This window comes from Olea europaea, unplaced genomic scaffold (assembly GCF_002742605.1).
Source record: "Olea europaea var. sylvestris unplaced genomic scaffold, O_europaea_v1 scaffold93, whole genome shotgun sequence".
NCBI classification, from domain to species: Eukaryota; Viridiplantae; Streptophyta; class Magnoliopsida; order Lamiales; family Oleaceae; genus Olea; species Olea europaea.
Genome location: NW_019267788.1, coordinates 13,664 through 39,313, shown reverse-complemented (window position 1 = coordinate 39,313; position 25,650 = coordinate 13,664). Strand labels below are relative to the sequence as shown.

At 32.5% G+C, this 25,650-nt stretch overlaps 2 protein-coding genes across 3 annotated transcripts; one reads left to right on the top strand and one right to left on the bottom strand.

Annotated features, from left to right (window-relative positions):
- Positions 1-17,226: 17,226 nt before the first annotated feature.
- On the top strand, positions 17,227-19,627 carry LOC111392430 (O-fucosyltransferase 23-like). Its single transcript, XM_023017777.1, has 2 exons — positions 17,227-17,768; positions 17,847-19,627. Exon 2 carries the CDS (start codon positions 18,091-18,093, stop codon positions 19,381-19,383), a length of 1,293 nt encoding a protein of 430 aa, XP_022873545.1. The 5' UTR covers positions 17,227-17,768; positions 17,847-18,090; the 3' UTR covers positions 19,384-19,627.
- A 178-nt stretch (positions 19,628-19,805) lies between these two features.
- Positions 19,806-24,035, bottom strand: LOC111392429. Of its 2 annotated transcripts, none has more exons than XM_023017775.1 (4): positions 23,839-24,035; positions 22,924-23,572; positions 21,668-22,428; positions 19,806-20,414 (listed from the first exon to the last, which is right to left on the bottom strand). In XM_023017775.1, exons 2-4 carry the CDS (start codon positions 23,344-23,346, stop codon positions 20,036-20,038), a joined length of 1,563 nt encoding a protein of 520 aa, XP_022873543.1. In that variant the 5' UTR covers positions 23,347-23,572; positions 23,839-24,035; the 3' UTR covers positions 19,806-20,035. The 2 variants fall into 2 exon arrangements, with proteins under 2 accessions (XP_022873543.1, XP_022873542.1); XM_023017774.1 differs by having other exon boundaries at positions 22,924-23,575; positions 23,839-24,034.
- Between the last annotated feature and the right edge of the window lie 1,615 nt (positions 24,036-25,650).

Genomic DNA, 25,650 nt, shown 5'->3' with positions numbered 1-25,650 from the left:
AAGACCTCATTTATCCGATGTCGATTATAAGACTCTGATAGTTTGAGAACTATTCTCGGGATGTTTATTCCTCGTCTTGTCAGATGCTTATTCCTGACTTCGTGGGATGCTTATTCCTCGCCTCTCACTATTGTCGAGCCTAGCCATAAGACCTTGTTTATCTGAGGCCACTTATAAAACTTCAATAGTTCGAGAACTATTCGTGGGATGTTTATTCCTACCTTGTCAGATGTTTATTCCTGATTTCGTGAGATGTTTATTTCTTGCCTTTTCCTATCATTGAGCCTAGCTTTAATATCTTGTCATTCTGAGGATCAAATCTCTTTTTTATTAGGTACAATTTCTCTTTGTGGTATTCCACCTCTTACTTATTTTTGGTCAAAAGCTTATAAGACTTCGATAGTTCAAAATAAGTCGCTAGCTCGATAATCATTACAGATGCATTTTATCTTTAGGAAACTTATATCATGTCTTTCATGGAAAAAATTATGAAAGAAACCTCCGTATGGATGCACTAAACTCCACGCATGGAAGTTCATGAAAATTTTAAAAAATAAAACAAGTCAAAGTGTTTTCAGCATATAAGAGACTCAACTCCCTTCATAAAATTTTAGCAAAAAATTGAAGTACACAGCTTCGGACAACAGGGACCTCAGCTCCTTTTATAAAAAATTCAACGAAAATATTTTTTTCAAGAAGACAGCTTTAACACATGACTTCAGCTTCTTCATTAAAAATTCAGTAAATGATAAAGCAAAAGACTTACCATACTTCAGGGCTTCAAACAACATCCATAATAAGTGCTTATGCAAATTTTTGCTAAATTATTTTACTTTTAAACTCCAATTATGATATAAATATCTATGCCTAGATTTGGGGGATTATTGTGCCACTTATATCCTAGCTACATTACATATTTCTATTGGCATATGCATCACATTATTGTTGGAAAGGATGAATGCCATATCACTGCGAGCATGTCATAACACAATTTTCATCACAGCTACTACGTATTTCACGCTATCTTCATTATCATTTTATTATGACCAACATGTAACTTGCTTCACATTAGCACTATTATTTCACTAGCTCTGTAAGCATGTGATTCACTATGATCTTGACATACTCTTTATCCATTATAATTTGGAGAAATTTAACTATTTCACTTTATTGTCCTGAGTAATTGACGGGGCAAATGGCCCCAGATTTATTTTATATATGTGTGATGGAGATAGTATGTTGTATTACATGTGGGTTTATTTTATATTACATAAATAATGCTGCCAAAATTTTGAAAAATTATATTCTGTATCTATTTTCGAGGCTTTTTTTTGTAAATCCTCACATTGAAACTGTTCATATTTCTTAGACAATCAGTAAGACTCCATCTAGTTGACTACTTATATTTCAAAGTCTGACCCGTGCATGAATGTACGACTTAGACTTGGGGGATTATTGTTATATCATAAATTACGTGGCATGCAAGTGACGAAGGGAGTTCTACATTGGCTGACGTGGCATCGACTATTTAATCGATTGGACCCATTTAATTAAACAATTGCATTTTGGGTTTGGAGCCCGGCCCATCATGACCACTTGGCCCATTTATTTTTTTTATAAATATGTGATTCATTTCATGTTAAAGTGATGTCTACGTGGAGGGGGCGAGGTTGGGATTCTGTCGGCGCATTTTTGGGGTCAACAGTTATTATCTTGTGTAATCAAATAGAAGTGTAACCAATAAATATGGAATGAGAATATGAAAAAATATTTTATGTTGGTATTTTGATCGACAAAATTTTTAATTTTTTGTGCGACCCTCAATGTTTATGACCCTATTACTCGTTTTGTTTAAAAAATAATAATAATAACTTCTGTGGCCATCGTTTAATAAAAAAATGTTGTTGCAAGCAAATTAATGAGCTGGATTATAGACTATGATAATTTAATTTATCTTATTAATTTACTTGTAATCTTTTTTTCTTTTTCTTTTCTTTTTTAATCTTCGTTTGATAATTTTATTTTATTGAATTTTTGTCAAACTAGGTTTTTAAGGTGGCAATCATCATGCACATACTCATCTAAGGGAGAATATTGTAAAGTTATGAGATAATTATTGATATCTATTTGGTCTTATAATGATACTTTAATAAGTCTTATTTATTTAAGAAGAATATATTCTATTCAAATTGTAACTTTCATTGGAACCTTATAAATTTGTGTCATCATTATAATAAAAGCAAACATTTGAGTTTTGACTCTCCTTTATTTTTTTCTCTTATATTTTTCTCTTGTTCCTTTAGTTTTATAATGTCATAGTTTTATTATTTTCAAATAATTTTCTTACATGTACACAAGTCATTCAAGTGATTTTATTACCTATAAGTGAATATTTTAATTATGATTTTTTTCTTAAACTTATACACAACTTTTTTACTCATAAATGAATTTTTTGCTTAACAGTGACATTCAACTTATAAATTAAAAAATTTAGTTACAAGTTCATTTGAAATTATAAGCGAAAATTTTAGTTTTTGAGCATATCCAAGATGCTCTTTAAACATGAGATGTTCCCTGTCTTAAAAAGTCAACCATTAAAGTTATGTTCCAATAAACTTTTTAAATTAACATTTTTAAAAAAGAGAGTAAGCTCTCACATTGATGTAGAACGCAATAGAACAATTGTAGCATAAAGGGAAGAGAAGAAGAGAAAAGAGGGGGAAATAGAAGAAGAGGAGAAAGGTTCATTTCGAAGTTATTTTATTACATCGCTATAACTAATTAAAGAAATACTATAAAAGTTATTAAATCACACTCTAATCATGTTTCCTAAAATATTAATCAAAATAAAGTAAAAAACTAAATGAATCATTTCTTCCCAATTGAGAGAATTCGGCTCCAACTAGATGGACCGGAACTTCATAATCCAAGGAGGTTTATCTTTTTATCTTGACCAATTGCATATATCGAACATTGAACAACATTCTAAGGTTGAACTCAAGCCAAGGAGGATGTTCTTTATTGTGAATCAAATATCTAAACTAAATACTTGAGAACAACTTAAGCTGCAAATCCTCCTAACAATTATGATATGACCAAGGGATGCGATTGTTGATTCTGAACAAATAGCGATATTGTAACGACCTAAATCTTAAAATTTGTAATTAGTACAACAACAATAATGTTCCTTTTGTTTTTTTTTTCAAAAATTAGAGTTAAATTAAAATTTACTTCTTTATCCATAGTCTTAATTCTTGAATTCCTTCTTCTTTATTCTTGATTGTGGTTACTGGATCTTACTCTTCAATATAATTTCTCTTGTATTATTGTGCTGATGGGATGACACAAAGAATGAGAAGTTAAATATGAATTGGAGATCATAATCCTATATATAGTTTCCATATATATTTCGTCCATCTTAAAATATAATTGTAAAGGAATATAGTCTCTTCATATATAATTCGATCCAAGCTTTATTTAGATGCCATAAGCCTAATAATTTAATTCTTTATTAGATCACTTTAATTAGCCTCAACTTTAAGATATCTTTATACACAATTAATTACATGTGTAAGCCCACATGACAAATTAATTAATCCAATGATCTCATACTAGGGCCATATATGTTACCTAATAAATGTGTATAACCTTATGACATTAAAACTTTTGCTATCATAACCAAAAGCATCTCTGAACAATCTCGTCCATCAATTATGTCAATCTAGGATCAAAGTCGTCTTCATTACAAGTATCATAACTAAATCCATCAATTGTCACACATATCAACACAATCAAATGACATAGATCAAGTGTGAATGTGTAGCATGTAAATGCTTTAGTAAGATCAACCATAACTTTTAATCAGAGTGGAGCTTAATTAAATATTTTCTTTTTGAATTAAATCAAATATCCATGGATAGAATTATATGTCTAAAACAAACAACATCTGAATAAAAACTCCCACTAAACTAGCATATCATCAAAAAATACAAAACCCATGTGAGCAATATGCTCATGAAAGACCTTGGGTGATAACCCTTAGTAAGCGAATTCACGATTGTAGAGTTTGTCTTAATATTCCATAAAAATCTGAACACTCTTAATTATTCCCTTAATAACAAGAAACTTGATGTTTATAGACTTCATGTTGAAATACAAGACTGCTATTATCACAAAATAACTAAAGTGGTCTTTTGAATCCATCTAAAATGTACAACCCAATAACAAAATTTATAGTCATATTCTATGATCAAAATTAGAATATCCAATGATCTTTAATTGGTTTGATTTTCCTGAATGCCATGTGATCCTTAGTTCTCTGTAAATACTGAATATCTTAATTGGCTACTTTCCAAATATCCATCTTAAAGTTATTTAAATATCTGTCTAACTTTCAAACAATGAATGCCATATTTAGACATATGCAAATGTTTGCAAGCATAAGAAATTTTCTGTATTTTACTTTCTTTAAGTTTATTCTTGATGCATTAATTAAAACTAAACTTGTCTCCCTTAATAATAGGGGTATCACCTAGTTTATATGCCTGCATCACAAATCCTTTAAGAACTTTATTGATATAACTCTTTTGTGATAATCAAAATATACCTCGATAACAATCTAGCCGTATTTGTATCCCCAACACAAAAGAGTCAACAAGAAGATATTTTATTTCAAAATTTCATGAACAAAATATTTTGTTTTTGTCCAATAATCTGATATCATTGTAGGAAAATAGTAGGTTATTGACGTCCAATGCCAACAAATATGCCCACTCCTACTGAACTTGTGATAAACATGATCATGAGCTGAATTCATCTTGAAAATAGACGAGATAATTATTGGATGAAATTTGTAATATCATTGATGGGAAACCTACATAAGTCCATAGATGGATATCTTTAATTTGTAGACCACCTGAAGTAGCTTAAGATCAAAATGTGTCACAAATGCCATAATAGTCCTAAAAGAGTTTTTCATAGAAACTGGAAATAAAGTTTGTTTAATGTCAATGCCTTCCTTTTCAATAAAAGCATTTCATTAAGATGAGTCTTATATCTTTCCACATCATCCTTCAAATCCTTCTTAGTTTTAACTATCCATTTACAACATATAGGCTTATCACCTTTAGGCAATGTGATGAGTTCCCAAACGTTGTTTTCTTTAATGGACTTTATCATTTTATTTATGGAATCAATTCGTTTTTTAGAATTATTCATTTGCATGATTTGATGAAAGTTGATTGATCAGATCTTCTTCTATCAATCCAATGCCATCCTTATTTCTCAGAGAAAGACTATGAAGTCATCCAAAATTGTCTTTCTATTTTCTTTAATGGATTTCCTTAATGGTATTTGTTCTTGAGTTTTTTGTGTTTGTTTTTCTGGAAAAATCTCTCAATTGTGTGTAGGGGATTTTGTAATTTTGTCTTGATCTGAAATTACTTTTTGAACAATATCCAGAGTGATAATTTATCTTTGGTCCTAATCATTGTCAATTGCAACAGACAAAATATATAAGTATTCTTTCTCTAATACAAAATCATTAACCCTATAACCTTATCCACTCCCTCCCTCATGCAAACTCTACATCCTCAAGGATCTGGACATTTCCCATTTCAAGAATTGATCCAATAATAGGATCTTAAATTTATAACCCTTTAATAGTTTCTTTACTATGAACTTTATTGAGAATTTGAGTTGCAATCTTTAGTGTTTCTTCCTAGAGAAATTCTAGTAAGGTGAAATGATTAATCATATTCCTTATCATATCCTCAAGTGTTCTGTTTCGTCTTTTAGTAACACCATTCATGTTAGGGGACCCTAACATGCTATACTGTGGGACAATTTCACGTTCCTTTAAAGAATTTAGCAAAGGCCATAGACATTGTTCTTCTGATCAGTCATATCAGTCATATTATTCATCACCATGACTAGATCTGACATGTTTTATTCTTTTATTGTGTTGATTTTCAATCTCAATTTTGTATGCCTTGAACACGTCTAGACTCTAGTGTTTGGAATTTCTCATTGATGAGATATATGTAGCCATAGTGAAAAATTTTTTATCTATGAATATAATAAATTACTATTGACCATTCCAAAAAGCCAAAGGAGATAACCTACAGGTATTCTTATAAATTAGTTTTAAGATGTCCAAAGTCCTATTGGAACCCAATATCTTTATATTTGTTTATTTTTTTTCCTTAATGTAATTAATATAAACAATTAAGTCTGAAAAATTAAGGGGATCAAGAATTCCTTCTGACACAAGATTTTCCATTCTTTTCTTGGAGATGTGACCCAATCATTTGTGTCATAACGGAGCAAAATTTTCATTTTTTTAATTTATGTTTAATACCATGTGAATTCACGTATAACGTTTCTTTATAAAAGGTAATCATATTAAAAAAATATAGGTCATCATAACTAGATAAAGAATTGGTACCCACAATATTTAAATTAAGAAAAAGGCCAAAATGACTATGACTATTTTCACGTAAACAAGAATAACCATTTTATCCAAAGTAGACATATAAACCAAATTTCGTCTAAAAGACGATACCCAAATGTCTTTCGCAAATCCAAATAATAACCAGTCTTTAATGATTACCTGAAAGTCCATATAGCCTCAATTTTAATTGAGCTGCCATTATTCCACATAGATGAATCTTTCAACATTAATGGGCTTGACAGTTCATATAGACACACTTATATGAATAATGCCACAAGAATTCATCCACCAAGTTTGTCTTGGTATTGAAACTAAATTAATCTCAAAATAAACCAAAGAGAGAAATGTACTTTCCTTTACATGCCAAGCATGGCATTTAGTACAGTCTTTCTTAGTAACAGCCAATTTATTTATTATTTTCAGGCTTTTACTGTTTCTTTTGAATTAAACCAGATACAACTTCATTATTCTTTAACTTGTCCTTAGGGATACTTGCCAAATGAGTACATTCAATTCTCTCTTGCTTTAAACTTTCTAATTCTTACACACAATATGAAATGAGCTCATCAAGAGTCTACTTCCCCTTTGGACAGCTATAGCTGATATTAAATTAGCCGAATTGTGTAGGAAGAGAAATCAAACTTTAATGCCTTTAATTTTCAAGCAAGATAAGAATTATACATGATGTACTCTTTTATGTTTTCTTTTGCCCTGTACTTTAGTGAAATCAAGTTTGCCGAAATTGTACTAGTTCGGCCTTCTCGCCTATTAGAAAGTTTTTTTTTTTCAATTTCTTTAAGAAATTCTTTGGGAATAGTTACCTTATCAGACACAGTACCCCTTGTATGTTGTTGTAATTTTATGCTTCATGTTCATAAGACTAAGCAGTTTGAACGATCCCATTTATTCGAGTCTTGTTTCATTAACGAAACTCTTATCCATAAAAGTAATATATTATTCGGTCCCCAATGTAAAGTCTAGATCCATACCATCAACAATGGTGCAAGCGTTCCCTTTTCAGCCCTTAAACTTTGATTCAAGCACAATAATTGAATTGATGTTGGCAGAGATTACAGAGGTAAATGGATTAACCAATTAGAGAATCTAAACCTAAATAACATGTTTATATGGGAATCCGTATTGGATAATAAATAATTTCAAATAGTGGAGGCCCCATCTCAAGAGACTGAGAACAACATTAATATTTAGTCTTTGGACAGAAATATCAACTTCTAAGTGGTACTCTTAGTATAGTAATAAAATATTGACAATAAACCAGGTTAAACATCAAGTCGATCTTTGGACCAATTTAATGTTCACAGAATGAAAAACTTTACACTTGTTACATATTTATTACCACATGTATGTGAATTAATTCGGATAGATATTAACCTTCCTTTGGGCCGGTGACCATTTGCATGAATTACATACACACAACATTCCTAATAATTTCAATAAATTAATTTAGACAAGAGATGTACTTTGGCAATATGTTGCTTCAGATAATCTATTTTAGAAAATTAGTTATCTGAAATAAATATTAAATACCAAAATTTGAAATTGATTGCCCATTTATATTTTATTTATATTTTTCTCTTTTTCGGTCAAGAGAAATAATGATGATGATGATAATGATCAACAACAACAATAAGATATAAGACTAAATAGGAAATTGGCATTGCCTGGACAGTGCGCTCAGGTTGTAGTGCCCAATCCGGGGTGCTGCAATGCCAGCTCGGTACTACGCCTGGACATGGCACTGCGAATGCCATTTTGAACTAAATTTTTTGAAAAAACCTAAAAAAAAAAACTAGAATTTTTTAATTTTAGGGTTAAAAATCATATCCTAAATTGTAAAATCCAAATCATGACTTTCAACTCTAAAAATTTTTCTTGAAAAATTCTGAATCTCGAAATTTGTGGCTAAAATTCATATTCCAAATTACACACAACATTCCTAATAATTTACAAGTCGATCTTTGGACCAATTTAATGTTCACAGAATGAAAAACTTTACACTTGTTACATATTTATTACCACATGTATGTGAATTAATTCGGATAGATATTAACCTTCCTTTGGGCCGGTGACCATTTGCATGAATTACATACACACAACATTCCTAATAATTTAAATAAATTAATTTAGACAAGAGATGTACTTTGGCAATATGTTGCTTCAGATAATCTATTTTAGAAAATTAGTTATCTGAAATAAATATTAAATACCAAAATTTGAAATTGATTGCCCATTTATATTTTATTTATATTTTTCTCTTTTTCGGTCAAGAGAAATAATGATGATGATGATAATGATCAACAACAACAATAAGATATAAGACTAAATAGGAAATTGGCATTGCCTGGACAGTGCGCTCAGGTTGTAGTGCCCAATCCGGGGTGCTGCAATGCCAGCTCGGTACTACGCCTGGACATGGCACTGCGAATGCCATTTTGAACTAAATTTTTTGAAAAAACCTAAAAAAAAAACTAGAATTTTTTAATTTTAGGGTTAAAAATCATATCCTAAATTGTAAAATCCAAATCATGACTTTCAACTCTAAAAATTTTTCTTGAAAAATTCTGAATCTCGAAATTTGTGGCTAAAATTCATATTCCAAATTACACACAACATTCCAAAACTCGGTATTTGAATTTCAACCACAAAATTCTTCTTTTAATCACAATGGTTTAACATGAAGTCTGCTATGATACCAATTGTTGAAACTTTAAACTTTATAATACCAGAAACTTTAGGATTTGAGAACTTAAATTTTTTTTTTTTGTCAAGATCCTCCATGTCAAATTATTAAGAGAATTATAAAGTGCATAACATACCTTAATACATTATGAATGATTTTTTATTAATGGATCTTGAAACTTGAACCGCAATCTTTTCAATTTGACTTCTTCACTTTTAATCTTGAATTTTGCGTCATTTGATTCTTTAATTTTTGTTCTTGGTTTTGCTTCTTGATCCATAGTCTTGATTCTTGAGTTCCTTCTTCTTGATTCTCGATTGTCGATATTGGATATTCCTTTTCAATATGCGTTCTCTTCTATTCTTGTGTTAATGAGAAGGTAGAAAGAATGAGAAATTACATATGAATCGAGGATCGTAACCCTATATATAGTTTCCATATGTATTTTGCCCATCATGAATACTTCTAAAGAAATCTTGTATCTGCACATAATCCGACCCACACTTTATTTAGACGCCATCAACTTTAAGATAGCCTTGTACAAAATAAATTATATATGTAGGCCTATGATAAGTGCATTTTGTGCACTTATTCGGGCTATATCACTAAGTTTTTTGTTGTTTTAGTATTGACTTTTACTTTAACTTGGGTTAATCTCATCTAGTTTAAGTTCTAAACCCGTTTCTAAGCAATTGGAAAAGAAAGATCGATCAAAAAGACAATGGAGTAAAGTTTAGAGATAAATAAGTATTTGAGAAAAAGTTGAATGACCAAAATTGAAGTAATTTAACATGGAGGACAAGACAGAAGAAAGAATGAAAAAATGTCGAGAAGAAAAATTTTAGAAGTCTTCATAACTCGGCAGTCGCCCAGTTATAGAGGTCGGGGCCACGCCGGCTCTTGTCCTCAATTACAAGAACTGTTTTATATACTTGGGCAGTCGCCCCCATTTTATGTTGGGTGCCCACCTAGGCCAATTCGGTCACAAAAATTCTGTTTCCTTCAGAGTTCGATTTTATTAAGGAAACTTCCTTTTGACTTATAATATGCACGATTTTTTGAGATCTTTTGAAACTCTTTTGTTAGACTATAAATACCAACTCTCAACACATAATTAGGTGTGGAGAATCAATTACAAAAGTAGGCAAAAAACACATTAAGATTCAAGAACATCAATATAAAGTTCAAGATTTTCCTGGTAATGAACAACTTTTATATCTTTTGCTTTCTTCTTCACAAAATGTTAGGCTAGATTTCTTTGTGTTAGGAGAACGATGAAACTTGTAATATGAGTTTTTAATATCTACTTTTACATATTTGACATTGAAAGCATGTTTTTAGATTTTGGATGAATTACGTGATTATCTTTTCTCTACAATAAATTTGGTAGCTTATTTTAGGCATTCTAAAGAAGGAACATAGTTTCAACATGGTTTAAATTGTCATGGGTTCGATAGGGGATAAAAATATACGACTATACTTTATACAAATCTTTAAGTTGTCATAAAGTTCATGCACTCTTACATGTTTGCATCATCATATAAATATAGTCAGGTCATATATGAGAGTATGTTTAACATTACTCAAGAGAGATTGTTAAATAAAATAGGAACATTGATTCTTCGATATTCAATCATGTTGTCGAAGTGTAAAACTAAGGTTAAAAAGAATTACTACACGTGAATTCGGGATCCTATTACATTTCTCTTTCATTAGAACGCATCAATTTTAATTTAGTATGATTAGCATTTAGTTTAGTCATTTCAATTAATTAAGTCATAAACAAACATAACACTTTATTGTTGTTTCGGTTAAGGTCACTATAATTAAAATTGAAATAATTTAATTTTTGTTGAATGATACTTAGACTTAAATCCACTTTATTAATTGTTAATGAACCATACACTTGTGGTGGTTTAAATCAAAAAATATTTTCGTGAACAGCCCACATGACAAATTAATTAAATTAACAGGAAACAGAGGCAACGAGGTTAGGGAAAAGTCGTCGCAACATTGCTTGCAGTGGCTAGGAGAATAATGGAAATGGAAAAGAGATCAATGCCAATTGTTGTAGTTGGGTGGACAAATTGCAGGATATCGGTGGCAGCTGTCCAATTTGGTTTAGGAGGGTGATGGTACAGTTCGAATTACAGCTTCATGGTGTCGACGGTTGTAGTGGAAAAGGTTGAATGTTGGTGCTGGGTTGATTTTGAAGGCAAGGTTAGTTGGTTTGCTGATGCGTCTTTAGGTGGTCTGAGGCGGGGAAGAAGGAGAGGGTGTTGTTTTGGGCCGGTTTAGGGGTTTTTGTGTATTATTATGCTTATTGGGTTGTTGTAAGATGGTCAAAGTTGGTAATGAGTTGGTTAATGCGTTTGGTCTAGCTTTAGGGGTAAAATATATGGCTATTAGTACTAGATTGGGCTGATTGTATATGGTTATGTGAGTTTCTTGGGACGGGCCTGTTGAGTGAATTGGAATTGGGTTGTTAGGAGTGGAATGTAGAAGGATGGAGATAGAAAGGGGAGAAGAACTAGAGAGGCGAAAGAGAAGTTAGGGGAAAAATATCAATCTTTATTTCATTTAGAAGTTGTTTTATTACATTGCCATGATCCCTTTATATAGGATTTCAAAAATCATAACTAAGTAAAGAAATACTATAAAACTTATTAAATCACACTCCAATCATGTTTCCTAAAATATGAATCAAAATAGGAAATTAAATGAATAATTATCTTCTATAATATTACATCATTTCTCTATAATTAGATGCATTTAAAATATTTCAATTTTCGATGGATAAAAATAATATAATAATTCTGAAGGAAGTTAGTGAAAATAAAAGATAGAGAAAAACAATAAATATTTTATGTAAGTAGTAAAATTAAGTGTAAAATATAAAAACAAATTGGAGTATTTGAAAATTTTTACTCTCTAAATTCATAGATGATTTCTAAATTGTAAAATAAGCTATCTAAAAATAGAAAGTCTCTTATAGGTACTTTTATGCAAATAAATTTACATCTTTCAATTCAAGCTAATTTTCTTTCATAAATTTTGATTTCGTAAAGGTCTTAACCCACATCATATAGTAATTAAAATACAAGGTGGAGAAATCCAACTTTGCTTGAGGCTGCCGCGTCAAGAGTTCGAATCCTGAAATATGGATTTGGCTCTTGGGTAAGTGCAAGTGTACAAGCAGCCTTCCACCCTGTACCCTTGGAGGCATAACCTGCGATTTACCTCCCTTACGATGCTCCAGGACAGAGGCTGTGGGTGACACTTAAGGTTGGGGTTCAACCTTTTTTTAAAATACAATATAAATTTATTGAAAAATGTGATAGTTACTTTATTGTCAAGTACCATTTCTGATAAATGCACCAATCATCCAAAGGGTTATTCCCATTTGCAAGGGCATTGACCCCGATTAGGGTTTTCATCCAAATAATTTCAAATTTAGGGGTGAATTCAGGAGTTTCAGTTAGCATAAGCGGTCGTTGACCGTCTACTGTCGGCTACAGTAAAATATTAAGAACTCATTTTATACCTTTTTTTTTTTTTGGGGAAAAAAAAGCATTTTGGAATAGTAATTTGATAAAGAATATATGGTTAAAAATAAAGAGAAGTTTTTAATTTGTGGTAATAGTGTTTTATCGAAAAATGTCTGGTTGAAAAGAAGAGAAAAAATATATTTTGAAAAAAGAAAAAGAGAGAGAAAATCAAACAAGGCATAAGGTTTAAATATAACAATTATTTTGTTGAAATTGAATACATATAATTCTGTTATAAAAATAAACCGGACTCATCAAATGACATTGTTGCCAATTTTTGTATAATTCAAATGAAGAGCGCAGAATCGAATTTTTACAATTATACTTGCATTAAAACAGTCAAAACCTAGCAAATATTATTTTGTTAAATTTACTGTCAAAATTCATGAAGTGTTGTAATGATCAAGCTTACAATAATCCTTATTGGATGTCACAAGTTCGAATCCCATATGGTCTCCCTCCCTATTATATTTTGGTAAAAATTAATAAAAATATGCACAACAAATTTGTTGGTAAAGAATTCGAACCTGAAACTTCAGATATATACATACAAGCTCTAACCGATTAAGCTACAAAAACATTTGAAAATAAAATAAATTACTAGTTATATAAGCTAAAAATTTAATCTATTGTTAAAAAATAAAAAAATTGTTTTGGCGAATCAAGCATGCACGGCCGTAGGTACTCGTCAGGTGCTAAATCTGCCCAAATCAAATTTCTTGTCCTCTAGACGAACATCAAAAGCAAACCTAAGAGGGACCTAAAACTCTTGTCTAGGTAGGTTGGTAACGGTTTGGTTCAGGGTCGGTTCGGTCAAAACCACCACCGAACCACCAATTTTTTGGCCATACAATAATCGCGTAAGTTGGTTCGGTTCGGTTCGTATCTTGGTTCGGGCGGTTAATAATCATGAACAGAGGCAAATCCAGGACTTTGACTCAGTTATGGTGGTCGTTGATTGTTGATCGTCAACGGTCAACGGTCGTATAGCCATGTCATCCATTAATATCAAATTTTATAATATTAAAAATTATTTTATCTATATACAAATGCACTAAAATGTAAAAATCAAATATTTATATCAAATTATAGTACAATACAATTGAAAATAATATAAAATAAATTATACATGAGATTTCTTTGTGTTATCAATATAAATCGTTTGCTCAATTAAAAGTAGTTATGAGATTAGATGCACCATCACTACAACAAAAGCAACTTTTATGGCATTCATTTAGGTGTGCATCTATGACATGCCGTAAAAAGTGATTAATTATGGCATGCGCGAGATATATGTTGTAAAAGATTTATTAATTAAAGTATTTACGGCGTGCAGTGGATGCACGCCGTGTATTGTAAAAAATTTTAAACTTTTAAAAGCCCTAAAATGCGACTTTTCTCCCATTTTTCCCCTAATCAACTCCGCCTCTCCACGATTTCGGCCGGCGCCTCAGCTCTTACTCTTGTCTCTCTCTCCGCCTTCCATCGTCGACCACCGGCGCCACTCACTCTCATTGCTTGCCTCTTAGGACCCAATCCTCTGGAAGTTTTAATATGAGTTCCTGAATCTACTCCGGTGGTCTAATTAAATCTCATAGAAAGATTTTAAGGTGTTGAGCTGCCTATAAAGATAACATTTGTTTATTATGGGTGTGAATTTAATACGTGAACGAAAGAGATTTGGGGCTCATTGACACAATTTTCCTTGCATAATAGTGTGCTGCTTTAACTCTTTGTTTTGGGTACACATAAATTACTTCTAATTTCGTGTTAGAAATATATCTATTTTTTACTTCACACTGGCTGCATAAAATTAGTTGGACAATAGAAAGCAGCTATTAGAATCATATGCATTCAAAATAAGGAAGTAGAAATATACATAGAAGGGGATTTTTAGGACACAGGTTTGTAAGTTTTGACTCTTGTGTAGTTAAACCAAGCTTAAAGCATTATATATGTACGTGAAAACAGTTTGTATGATTTTTCACATCCGTTTCGCAGTGCAATGGTTAAAAATCTGAACGAAACCATGAGGATAATTGTTACAATTTTTGTTGGCATAATCTTTGGCTTCTTTATAGGAAATTCATTTCCAGCACTTCCATTACTGAAGGTTTGATTAAATATTTTGGTTTTTATTCATCACTGCTGATTTCTTGTCTTTGTTATAATTTATTCTATCTTTCCAATTTTGAAGCTAAATATCACATCCGCTCTTATTCATGATTTTTCGATCACTGGGAACTTAAGTACAGGTAGCTCAACCCAAAGTATAGAACTATAGATGCTAGCTCTTCCAATAATGATAGAAGCAAATCGACTGAAAACCATTATGTAAATGATTCATCCAAGGTAATTTTTCTTGTTAATAAGGTGTAATTAGAAGTCTAGACAATGTTCAAACAATACAAACTAATTTGTGTTCCCTGCTACTATGAATCAATGTGATCAAACACACTGTCTTTTGCTTTGGCATAGCCATAACATTCAAACGTAGAAACACATCTTGAATTTCTAGTCATATATATGACGTTACGCTAGTCGGGACTACTCACACTATTTTATCTCCGTCTTTCATTAGGTCTGTGCATGTATAATCGTGTCTTAACTAGATATAGATGATAAATTTTGGCAACTTAATTTCTTTCGAACACTAAGCCTATTTTTTTCAATTATTACCTTATTTTCTATTCTGATTCAGATTTGGGTCCCATCAAATCCTAAAGGAACAGAGAGATTACCTCTAGGAATTGTTGCATCTGAATCAGACTTTTACATCTGCAGATTGTGGAGTGAAACGAGTGAGGTAAGAACTCTATTCAAAACTTAGTTTAATGTGCAAAATACTTGGTTTTTTCTTACACCGTAAAGGTTTGCTTATTAACATTGGAGGGCCATAATCAGGAGAAGGAGCACCTCTTATTCCTATGCCAATTTCTAGTGTTTGCCTATTGTTTTTAGTGTCCGAAGTTGTGCAATTGGCTTGGTGGTAAAAGGAATTTAAAGTGAGACGCAAAATAAGTGGAATCACTGAGAAGAAAGTAGTGCCCCTTCTTATGTTCTCCATTTTCTACTTCCACTTCCAGGCTCACATTAGTGAAGAGCTGACATATAAATAAGAAAAAAACTAAGGCACATTAGAGGTTAATGCCCGGTGAAATCATTTAGATTAACTCTACATTTTGGTATATTAATAGTATTTGATTGCACTTAATACTTTTATTTATTGAAATTATGGAAAACATGATTATATTATATGTGTTGGCATATATAGTTCTTTTAATGATTAATTATTATAAGCTTGTTGGTAATTAAATAAATAAATATTTTTAAAAAATGAGATGAACATTTACCGTGAAAACGGAAAACATGATTATATTATATGTGTTGGTTTATATAGTTCTTTTAATTATTAATTATTATAAGCTTGTTGGTAATTAAATAAATAAATATTTTTTAAAAATGAGATGAACATTTACTGCGTGCATGTGAAAAATGCATTAACGGCGTGCTTTCCTTTAGTTACAATATGCATTGCAAGCCGTAAAAGGATGTGAGTATTTACGGCATGCGCCTATACACCGTAAAGAACAGCATGCCATAAAAAGTAAACTTTGTTGTAGTGCACTAAAAGAATTAGGTTGGGACATGATTGAAAAAATAATTTCACAATTTGTATTAGAATTAAAATTAATTTTAAAATACAATTAAAGTTTCAATTTTCAATTCCTAACGCCAATTTATCACAAATTATAAGTTCCCCAATTCCTCATTTTCAATTTTCACAAATCACATTTCATAATACTCAAATTAATTTTTAATATCATAATTCACAGTTGATATATTCTCAAATTCTCATATAAAATAAAAATAAATTTAAAAAAAAAACACACAATATTAAATCAATTTATCAAATAATATCTCAAATGAAAATGTAAACAATATCCCAATTTTCAAATGCAAAATTCGAATTTAACAAACAATATTATCAATATAACAATACTAAATAATATCATTGTCCCTTGATCCTTATGCATCGAACTTGAATCTTATTCAATAACTCAAAAGGTTCAACCTTAATTCATATTCAATCTTCATTCAATGAAAAAATAATGGAAAGCCCATTTGCCTAATTACTTTTTTTTTTTAATGGTACTTATAAAAAAAATAATAATAATAATTAATGGGTACTCGATTCAGGATGGGTCGGCGTAAATACCATACCTGCCTGCCTCGAACCGGGTCATTAAAATCTAATACCATACCCAATTCATTGCACTATTGGTTCGATTTTTTTGTTCCATTCAATTTAATTAATCACAATTTTCGATTTTGACGATTTGAATTGTCATCCTTATGCCTAGGTCAAGAAATGTGTTACTTTCCCGGGTTATGCTGCCCGTATGGCCCTGTACGTGTGAGGGGACAACTGTTTCCCAACTAAATTTACGACTATTAAGTTATAAGAAAATGTTGGCCGGCAAAAATTCAGCAAAGGGAGGGCCCCCAGCCCAGTTCAAGCTAAGAAGGTTCCTACGGCCGGCCCCACGCAACCAGGCCCAGCCGCTCGTCCAGTCCTGCCTCCCGTTTTGTTATGAAAATTTCGTTCTAATCACAACTCTGACACTGTATTTTTAATTCCTTTTTGGGCCCTTTTTTTGTATATTTTGTTTCTCTATACCATTTTTGCTCCTGCTTTCTACTTGGAAATTCCCAATTTTCGAAAAGTTTTCACAATATTTTCAATTTACAGGTGTAAAGTCTTAAACTCACTTGTTCTAGATACGCCTTTTTCTAGTTCAGATAGATTAGATAGATTAATTTTGGCCTGAAATCTGAATTTTCCATTTAAAAAATCAAGCAGTTTATTTGTTCGAGTTTTCAATCATGACTGTGATGGGTTGTTTTGCTTTCCAAGACGATAGATTGCCTTTTAAGGATTCTTTCCGACGCATTAATTGATCGTCTGGGTTTCATCAGATTTCATATTCATCGTCTTCAAAAATTCATGCGTTTTGTCTTGGAATCACTTTGCTTATGGAGTCCGAATTGAACAACAAATTAAAATGTCAGATTTCTCTCTCCCACACACACACCTCTCTTGGATTGCATGCACCAACTTATCGTTGGTTTTCCTATTTTTCAGGAATTCGTATCTGGATATAAATGTCTATTAGATTGAGGTAAGAACTTGTTTGTTTTTTATTTTATCAGAATTTCTTACAATTCGCCCTTTTGTCAGATGAGGCAAATTCTTTTACCTGTGAATTGATTGATACGGATGCTCATGAATGCCAATTCCTTTGGAATTAGAATGATTTGAGATGGGCTGGGGGCTGAGATTGTGGGAGGAATGATTTGATTATCGAAAACTTGTATCTGAATCTCAAATGGACTTATCAAAATACAAGAATTTGAGATTCTTTGTGCCGAATTTGAATTCTCTGGCTTGTAAATGTGTGGCCTTGACCGTCATTGCCTTGGTTCTTAGAGCAGTTTTTCTGCCCAGATTTTGTAGTTTCCGTGGGATTGAACCAAACAACTCATTTGCTTTCAACAAACCATTTAGAATATATTCCGAATTTCATAGTCGAAACTCAAAGTTTTTAGAGGTTCCGCAGATTGTATGGGGATTGAACAATCAGAAAATTGCCTTGGCAAGAGCTTGTTTAACTGCAAGACTGTTGAATCGAACTCTTCTGATGCCTAGCTTGAGCGCTTCGCTGTTCTACAAAGAGATCGATAAGTTGGAACCAATTTCATTTCATAAGGTCTTCCAGTTCGAGAAGTTCAATTCTCTTTGTAAGGGGTTTGTCCAGTTAGCTAGACATTCGGAGATTTCAAATCGAAGCAATGTATTCGAGCTTCAAAAGGGAACTGGGAGGAGGTGGACGATCGAGAAAGACTTAGATCAGTTGAGACAGCTTAGCAGCAATCACTATGATGATTACGAGGTTATCCGAATAACAGGAAAGAACCCATTTTTATGGCATGATCATTGGCCTGTAGAGGACTATTCAACGGTGTTTCAATGCTTAGTTTTGGTGGAAGATATCTCTAGGCAAGCTGATAAGGTTATTTCTAAGATTAGGCAGATTGGATTGCAAGAAAACCATAATATTTCTACTGGTTATGTAGCGGTTCACATGAGAATTGAGAAGGACTGGATGATTCACTGCAAGAAGATGCAGCAGAGGTCGAACATCAGTGAAATTTGTAGCAGTAAGGATGAGATTATGGAACGAGTGACAAACATAGTCGGCCTGAAGAAGCCGGTAGCGATTTACATCGCTGTGGCAGATAACCTTCTTGAAGATAAGACGCTACTGTCCGGCTGGAATGAGGGATTGCTTCCTTTCACGAAGAAAAAATTGGGTGTCGTTGAATTATACGAGAAGCAGCCATATCTCATTCAATCAGCCATTGATTATGAAGTTTGTTTGAGATCAAATGTGTTTGTAGGGAACAGCTTTTCGACATTCTCAAGCCTTGTAGTTCTTGATAGAACCCAGAAAATGATCAACATTGGTGTTGGAAAACTTTGTGGCATTGATGTGATGTGGCCTTCTTATGCCTACAATTTACTAGGAAAATCTAAAGGCCCTCGTCCCTGGGCGACGAATATGTCCGACTCGAGCCTGAATGCAGTTAGTTATGGTACTAATCACATCTCCTGTCTATAAATTGTCTGAATCTGACGCAGCTTGAGAGATTCACTTGTCCCTCGAAACGACCTGCCTTCAGTATTGAAACCCAACATGAGATAGGCTACTCCTATCTTTTCTTGACAAAGACAACTTGGGAGTGCATTTAATAATCAATCAAATAATGTATGTGTCGGCTGACTACAATACTGATAACACAGTATAGTTCTCTTGTCGTATCAACAGTTAGAAGTTTTTATTGGATGGGAGATCAATTTCATAACATCTATCTAGACCAATCTAACTTCAATTATGTGACGTTAACTGATATGTCATCTTAAATGTTGGATACGCATACTTAAGATGGCATATAAAACACATTGAATATGACATATGGAGTTAACTATTCCGATATGAGTTGCCTATTATAACTATTCCTACTTGATTTAAGAACACAATTACTATAAACTAGTTAGTTTCATTGCCAATAATTTGTCAAAAGCATGTTATTCTTGTGTTCAACTTTCTTTTTCTGTAGTCTTCTTCAAAGGAAGTTATTATCGGGTGCTCACATGTTTGAGCTCAGGATGCAACATAAATACTACATAAGAATCAACCTATCTACGAGGAGTGTGAGCAAGATACTCTACCTCCTACACCAAGCCTTCTTGAAATGCTAATCAAGCTTAGCTCATTGCAAGTAATCCTCATTGTAATTATCGCTTATCAAAGAGACAAATCCCTCGAGCCAAGGCAGTTGCTGCAGATCCTTCATGGCATCAACATAGGAATCCGTACAGCGAGGTGGGGATTGGTAAGGATTATGATCGGTCGAACTGAAACCTCCGGAAAGAAACCTCTGGATCACTGCCAGTTGTGATCTTTCCTGGTCTGAATACGCATCCATTAACATCGGGACTGACTCAAATGAGTCCCATGTCCATTGTTCTTGTTGGATTGGATAAGGCTCCAGTTCATTAGCGAAATCGTCATCCCAGAATGCGCATTGACATGTCTGTTGGCCATTCCTATAATCCGCACCACAGGAGTAACAGAACTCGTGCCTGCACCTGTAAAAGAACACGAGGAGTTGGTGAAACAACATCCCAAGAATCTATGCACCAGTTAGAGTTTCATGTAAGAAATGCTTGTCTAAAACAATTTCTCCCATCAGAATAGAAAATGTTTCATTAATTTTAGACGAAACACAGTCAACCAATAGCCCTCCTGACGAGTGACATGAAGAAAAACTGAGATTTCCACATTTATTGAAAATCCGAAGGGACGTTCTGATCAGTTTCGAACCTTCTAAGTCCAACTGATATCAACGCTAATCTCCAGGAAAATTGCAACAATATTTATAGAATTGACATTTAACCAGATTAACCCTCAAAGCCCCCAACTGAACAGATTTAAAAAAAGATTATAGGTCACTATTGAGCAAGTTAAGTAATTTAAACAGACCAAAAACATTCACTGCTCTACGTTAATAAAGTATATGCATCAATGATTTGTTATGTTATGATCCAGTAAATTGTTACCATGATAGTCAAACATTCACTTTTGGGACAACATAAAAGTTTCTGGTAAGGCTATCCCCAAGTCCTTTTATCTTGTGTTGACTGATTCTCCGTGCTCGTGCTATTTGCTCTTAGGGTGTATTTGATTACAAGCATGGAATTTAAGTGGAAATAAAATTAAATTTCCTAGAACTTATCTCCATGAAAATTGTCAACTAAAAGTGCTCGATTGATTTAATTTTCAACCTAGAAAATGGTATACTTGTCCATTTTTTATTAGTGGGTAAATGAGAGAGAAGGGAGGCAAATGAGAGAATTAGTTGAAAAATAAAAACATACTCCCCTAAAGAAAATATATTCCTTATTTTTAAGGAAAATATGGTCATGTGACCAAAAGTAGAAAAATGTTTTCCATGAAAAAATATCAATCAAACAATTAAAAAGTGGGAATTTGGATGGAAAAATGACATTTTTTAAAAAAAATATTGACAATCAAATGCACCCTTAAATAAATGCTGCCACCATATATCAGAGATTGTGGAAGGGGGAACAAATCTTTAATCAATAGTTTACTTTTATGAGCAGATAATCAGTGACAAAAATTGTTACTTGTCCTGCGAAAACCTTGAAAAAAAAAGGGTGTCTACAAGAACAGATGCATGCTTTTATATTCAAGATCAACAAGGAAATATATACCATAAGGAAAAAGCTCGTTATGTTTCTTTACTGCAGTACATTGGTACAATATTTCAAAGCTTTTCTGAGTTCAGACTCATAGTTATTTCAAAAGAAAATAATCTTACCGGCATGTCATGTGGTAACAACCATAAGCAAGCTCAATCATTCTCCGGCATTGCTGGCAACGTTTCCATCGTTTGTTCTGTGCCAAACGGTGAAAAGTCAAGTCACAAGCATCCCTCTCCTCTAACGGGATGTTCTGATACTCTTCACAGGTCATGGAAGAATGCCAAGGAACCTCACAATCCGCACAGATAAACCTCTGACAAACAGGGCATTCCACACAACTACTGTGGGGTTGACTTGATGAGCTTGCCCTAGTTGACAAGCATTCATTAGGATCAAGCAGAACTGAACAATTAGGATACGGACAGTAAATCTTATCTGAGTTGAGAATATTTGCTTCTGCAAGAGCTTGTTCCAAAGATTCGTAAGAGGTAACTGAAAGAAAAGACCTACATTCAGCTATGGATATACAGTATTTGCACATCAATTGAGGACATTGAATGGGAACTTGAGTAGATTGCACTTTCCCCTCAACATAGGTTTTCATACAGTAAGAACAGAATCTGTGGGAACATTTGATTGTGACCATCATTGACATGAGCTTCTCCTCGCAACATATTGCACAAGTGTCTGTTAATTTATCTCCATCGGCCATGGAAATGACAATACCAATAGCCACTTGAGCCAACTTTAAGGCCTTCTCAAGATCAATACTAGGAACAAAATTAAGAACAAAGGCTTCCATATTACCAGCTTGTTCTAGGATTCTTTCCCTCAGAGCCACCATAAGTGGATCTTCAAGTCTCTCACCGCGTGAAACCTGAAAAAATTACGTATCCCCTTTAACTATACAAGAAAAGCTGTATAAGAAATGACTTGAACTCAATTATCACTATGAAGCAGTGATATGAAAGGACCAGCGGACAACTGAAAATAAGGCTAGCCATCAAACATTTCCAAAATAGACTGATATATGTACTAACTATACTGAATTCAATTCAAATATATCTGGTCTGATCTCCTGCTCCCAGTGGGCATCAGAGAACCATAATTAAGGTTTTCTTGCCATATCAACAGTATGAAGTTTTTATAATGCCCAATCAAATCTATCAAATATACTGCAACTATAGAAGGTACACACCAAATATAACAATTGCTCGTCATATGAAGCAACAGTCAGATACGAGAGGTTGAAATTTCCCATTTTGAAAGACTTGGCACAACCATGAATTCAAATGCATGATATTCTATCATTATTAGCAATCTAACAATTCAAATACACAAAAAAAGTCTTTAAGACTAGAAAATTTCTCACCTGATCATACAAGATTTCAGAATTGGTGAAGGCCAACACCCGCCTAAAATTGTTTTGAATAGCTTCAGATAAACCATCTAACAAAGCTAAATAATCTGCCACCAATTCGTCCACATAGAAATCGAGCTTTTTCTGCACTCGAATCGGAGTGCTACCGTTCCTCTCCATTACCACTCCAATTCCGGAAAGCCTAGAACCAGAATCTCCAGGGCCAACTACAGAAACACCCTTAAAATATATCTTTACAGAATCTGAATCAAAATTGTCATTTAAATCTTCCTTTGTTGATTTTTCCTTCTCTTTGAATTCATCCTCATCCTCATCCTCACAACAGCTTCTAAACTCGTCTTCATCTTCTTCAAGTTTCACTTCCTTACCTTCAACCATGGATGAACCTTCAACAAGAAGGGTTTGTTCCTCCATTTTACTAATAGTGCTTTTTCCCAAATCACCCACAATTTATCCACAAAACCACTAATAAACAGATTAATATATTTCAAAGTCTGCTAGAAAATCAATCTTTCCCAGAATATTTACAGGATTTAATAAACACCCACCAATAAGCATATGCCAATAAAGCTATGAAATTCCATATTACACCCAAAAAGGGACCAGTAGCGTTCCAAGAAAACTCTGATCTTCACACCGTCTTCTGCATCAAGCTTCAATAATTAATATTATCCAAAATAATCACAAATGGGAACAACAAAAGTTTAACAGGAAAATAAAAATTAAAAAAAAAAATCCCTTCAATCAAAACAAAAATTCTTTGTGGAATAAGTCAACCCAAGATACCCTCTTGTCAACCTCATCAGTTACCATCGCTCCACTGTCAGTAGAATCAATCTACTAAAAATAAAAAATGCAAATATAAATTGTATATAGATATAAATACAAGAAGTGAAGGTTCCATACCATGATGGGAAGAATAATCGAGCCGACACATTTCATCTCTCTGATTGTTCTTTACATATAAATTAAATTACACAGCCCAATTATCTGACAACTGCTCGGTCATGTCTCCACGAATTACTTGTATCTTTATTTTCCTTTACAGAGAGAGATGGAGGGTGCAGGAGTTGATTAACTGCTGTTTCTTTTTGTTACGTAGTGGATTCTTTCTTTTTGGAGAGAGAAAAGAAAAGCCACATTTCCATCACAATTTACATATTTATTTACCAATAAAATTATGGGAGTAAAAAAATTTTCAACCAAAAAAAATAAAAAATAAAAAATAATCCTACTTTCTTTTTGACCCAATCGAACTAACAGTCTGTTTGGGAGTGATTTTTCACCGTTATTTCACTATTGCGATCGTCATATTTGAGCCCACTTTTCTCCTAACGGTTAAAAAATCAATTTTCAAAATCACTCTCAAACAGACTCTAAGCCTTAGTTTTCTTTCATTTAAAAATTTTAATATAAATTTGAGTCAAAATTAATAATTAATTTAAATAAAATATTCTATGCGTACACAATTTCTATTAAGTTTCAACTACATATTTCACTAGTTTTTATCAAATCTATAAATCACTTAATGGTTCTCTATAATTTAGGTGTGATTTTAAATATACATTAATGAATTTTGTCACATGGAACTCAATTTCACAATATTCAGAAGTTGAAAAATGCAAAACCTCGATTTTTAAAAGTGAAAATTCCTATCCGAAGTCGAAGAGGTCAACTCGGTTAATATTTTTCAATAAAAATAGGTATTTTTATGGGGCGACACTGTAATATTTGCAATATTTTAATTAAATCAATATATGTGAATGTATTAAAAAATCAAAATTTTTGCTGCAATAATATTTTAAAGCATTATACTTGAATTAAATCAAACAATTAGTTTTATTATAATTTTATTCCATCAACGCACATGACACGAATATAATTGATAGAATTTCCAACCGTGTTAAGGAATAATGCCCCTTGCGCGTGGTTAGGTGATAGGGTGTTCGACAATGTTGATAGCATCTATGTTGTTCCACAAATTGTTCAATGAAAATTTGACAAGTGTCTCCTTATTTTTAACCTCCGCCTTATTTTTACCAAAACCCTTGTGTTATGTTCCATTTTCTCATGTTCTCATTGAAATTAGGAGTGAGTGCGGTCCGATTTGATCCAATTTCAAAGAAAATCGAACCAAACCGAATACCAATGAGAATTTTAGAAATGAAATCATTGGTTCCATAGTTAACTGTGGAACCGAACCAATCGGTTCCGATTCGATCCGGTTCGATTCTTTACATTGAAAATGTCAAAATAAAGTATTCACTAATAAAAACTCTAAAATTGCTACTAACGTGATACTTTTAACAAATAGAAAAATCGAACATATTATTCAAAGATTTATTTAGGTATAGATTTACAAAGTGAAAACAAAATAAAAATTTCGCATCTTATAAATGAAATTATATATTGTAAATAAATTTATTTAGGTATAAATTTACCAAATATTCTAATTTCACTTGAAAATCAATTAATTAAATAATTATAAGAAGAGATAAGGAAAGAATCGAAGAGAATAATGAAAGTGCTGGAGTCTAAAATTAAGAAGGAACCCGATTATTTTTTATAAAAGTGTTGGAGATTGAGTCGTATATTTTACCAAAAAATAAAAATAAAAAAATCCAATGAGAACCATCTGGTTCCCGCGGTTCTCATACTAGAACCAGTAACTAGACCCGAACCGATCGATTCTTAAAAATTTGTCCCGAAATCAAATTT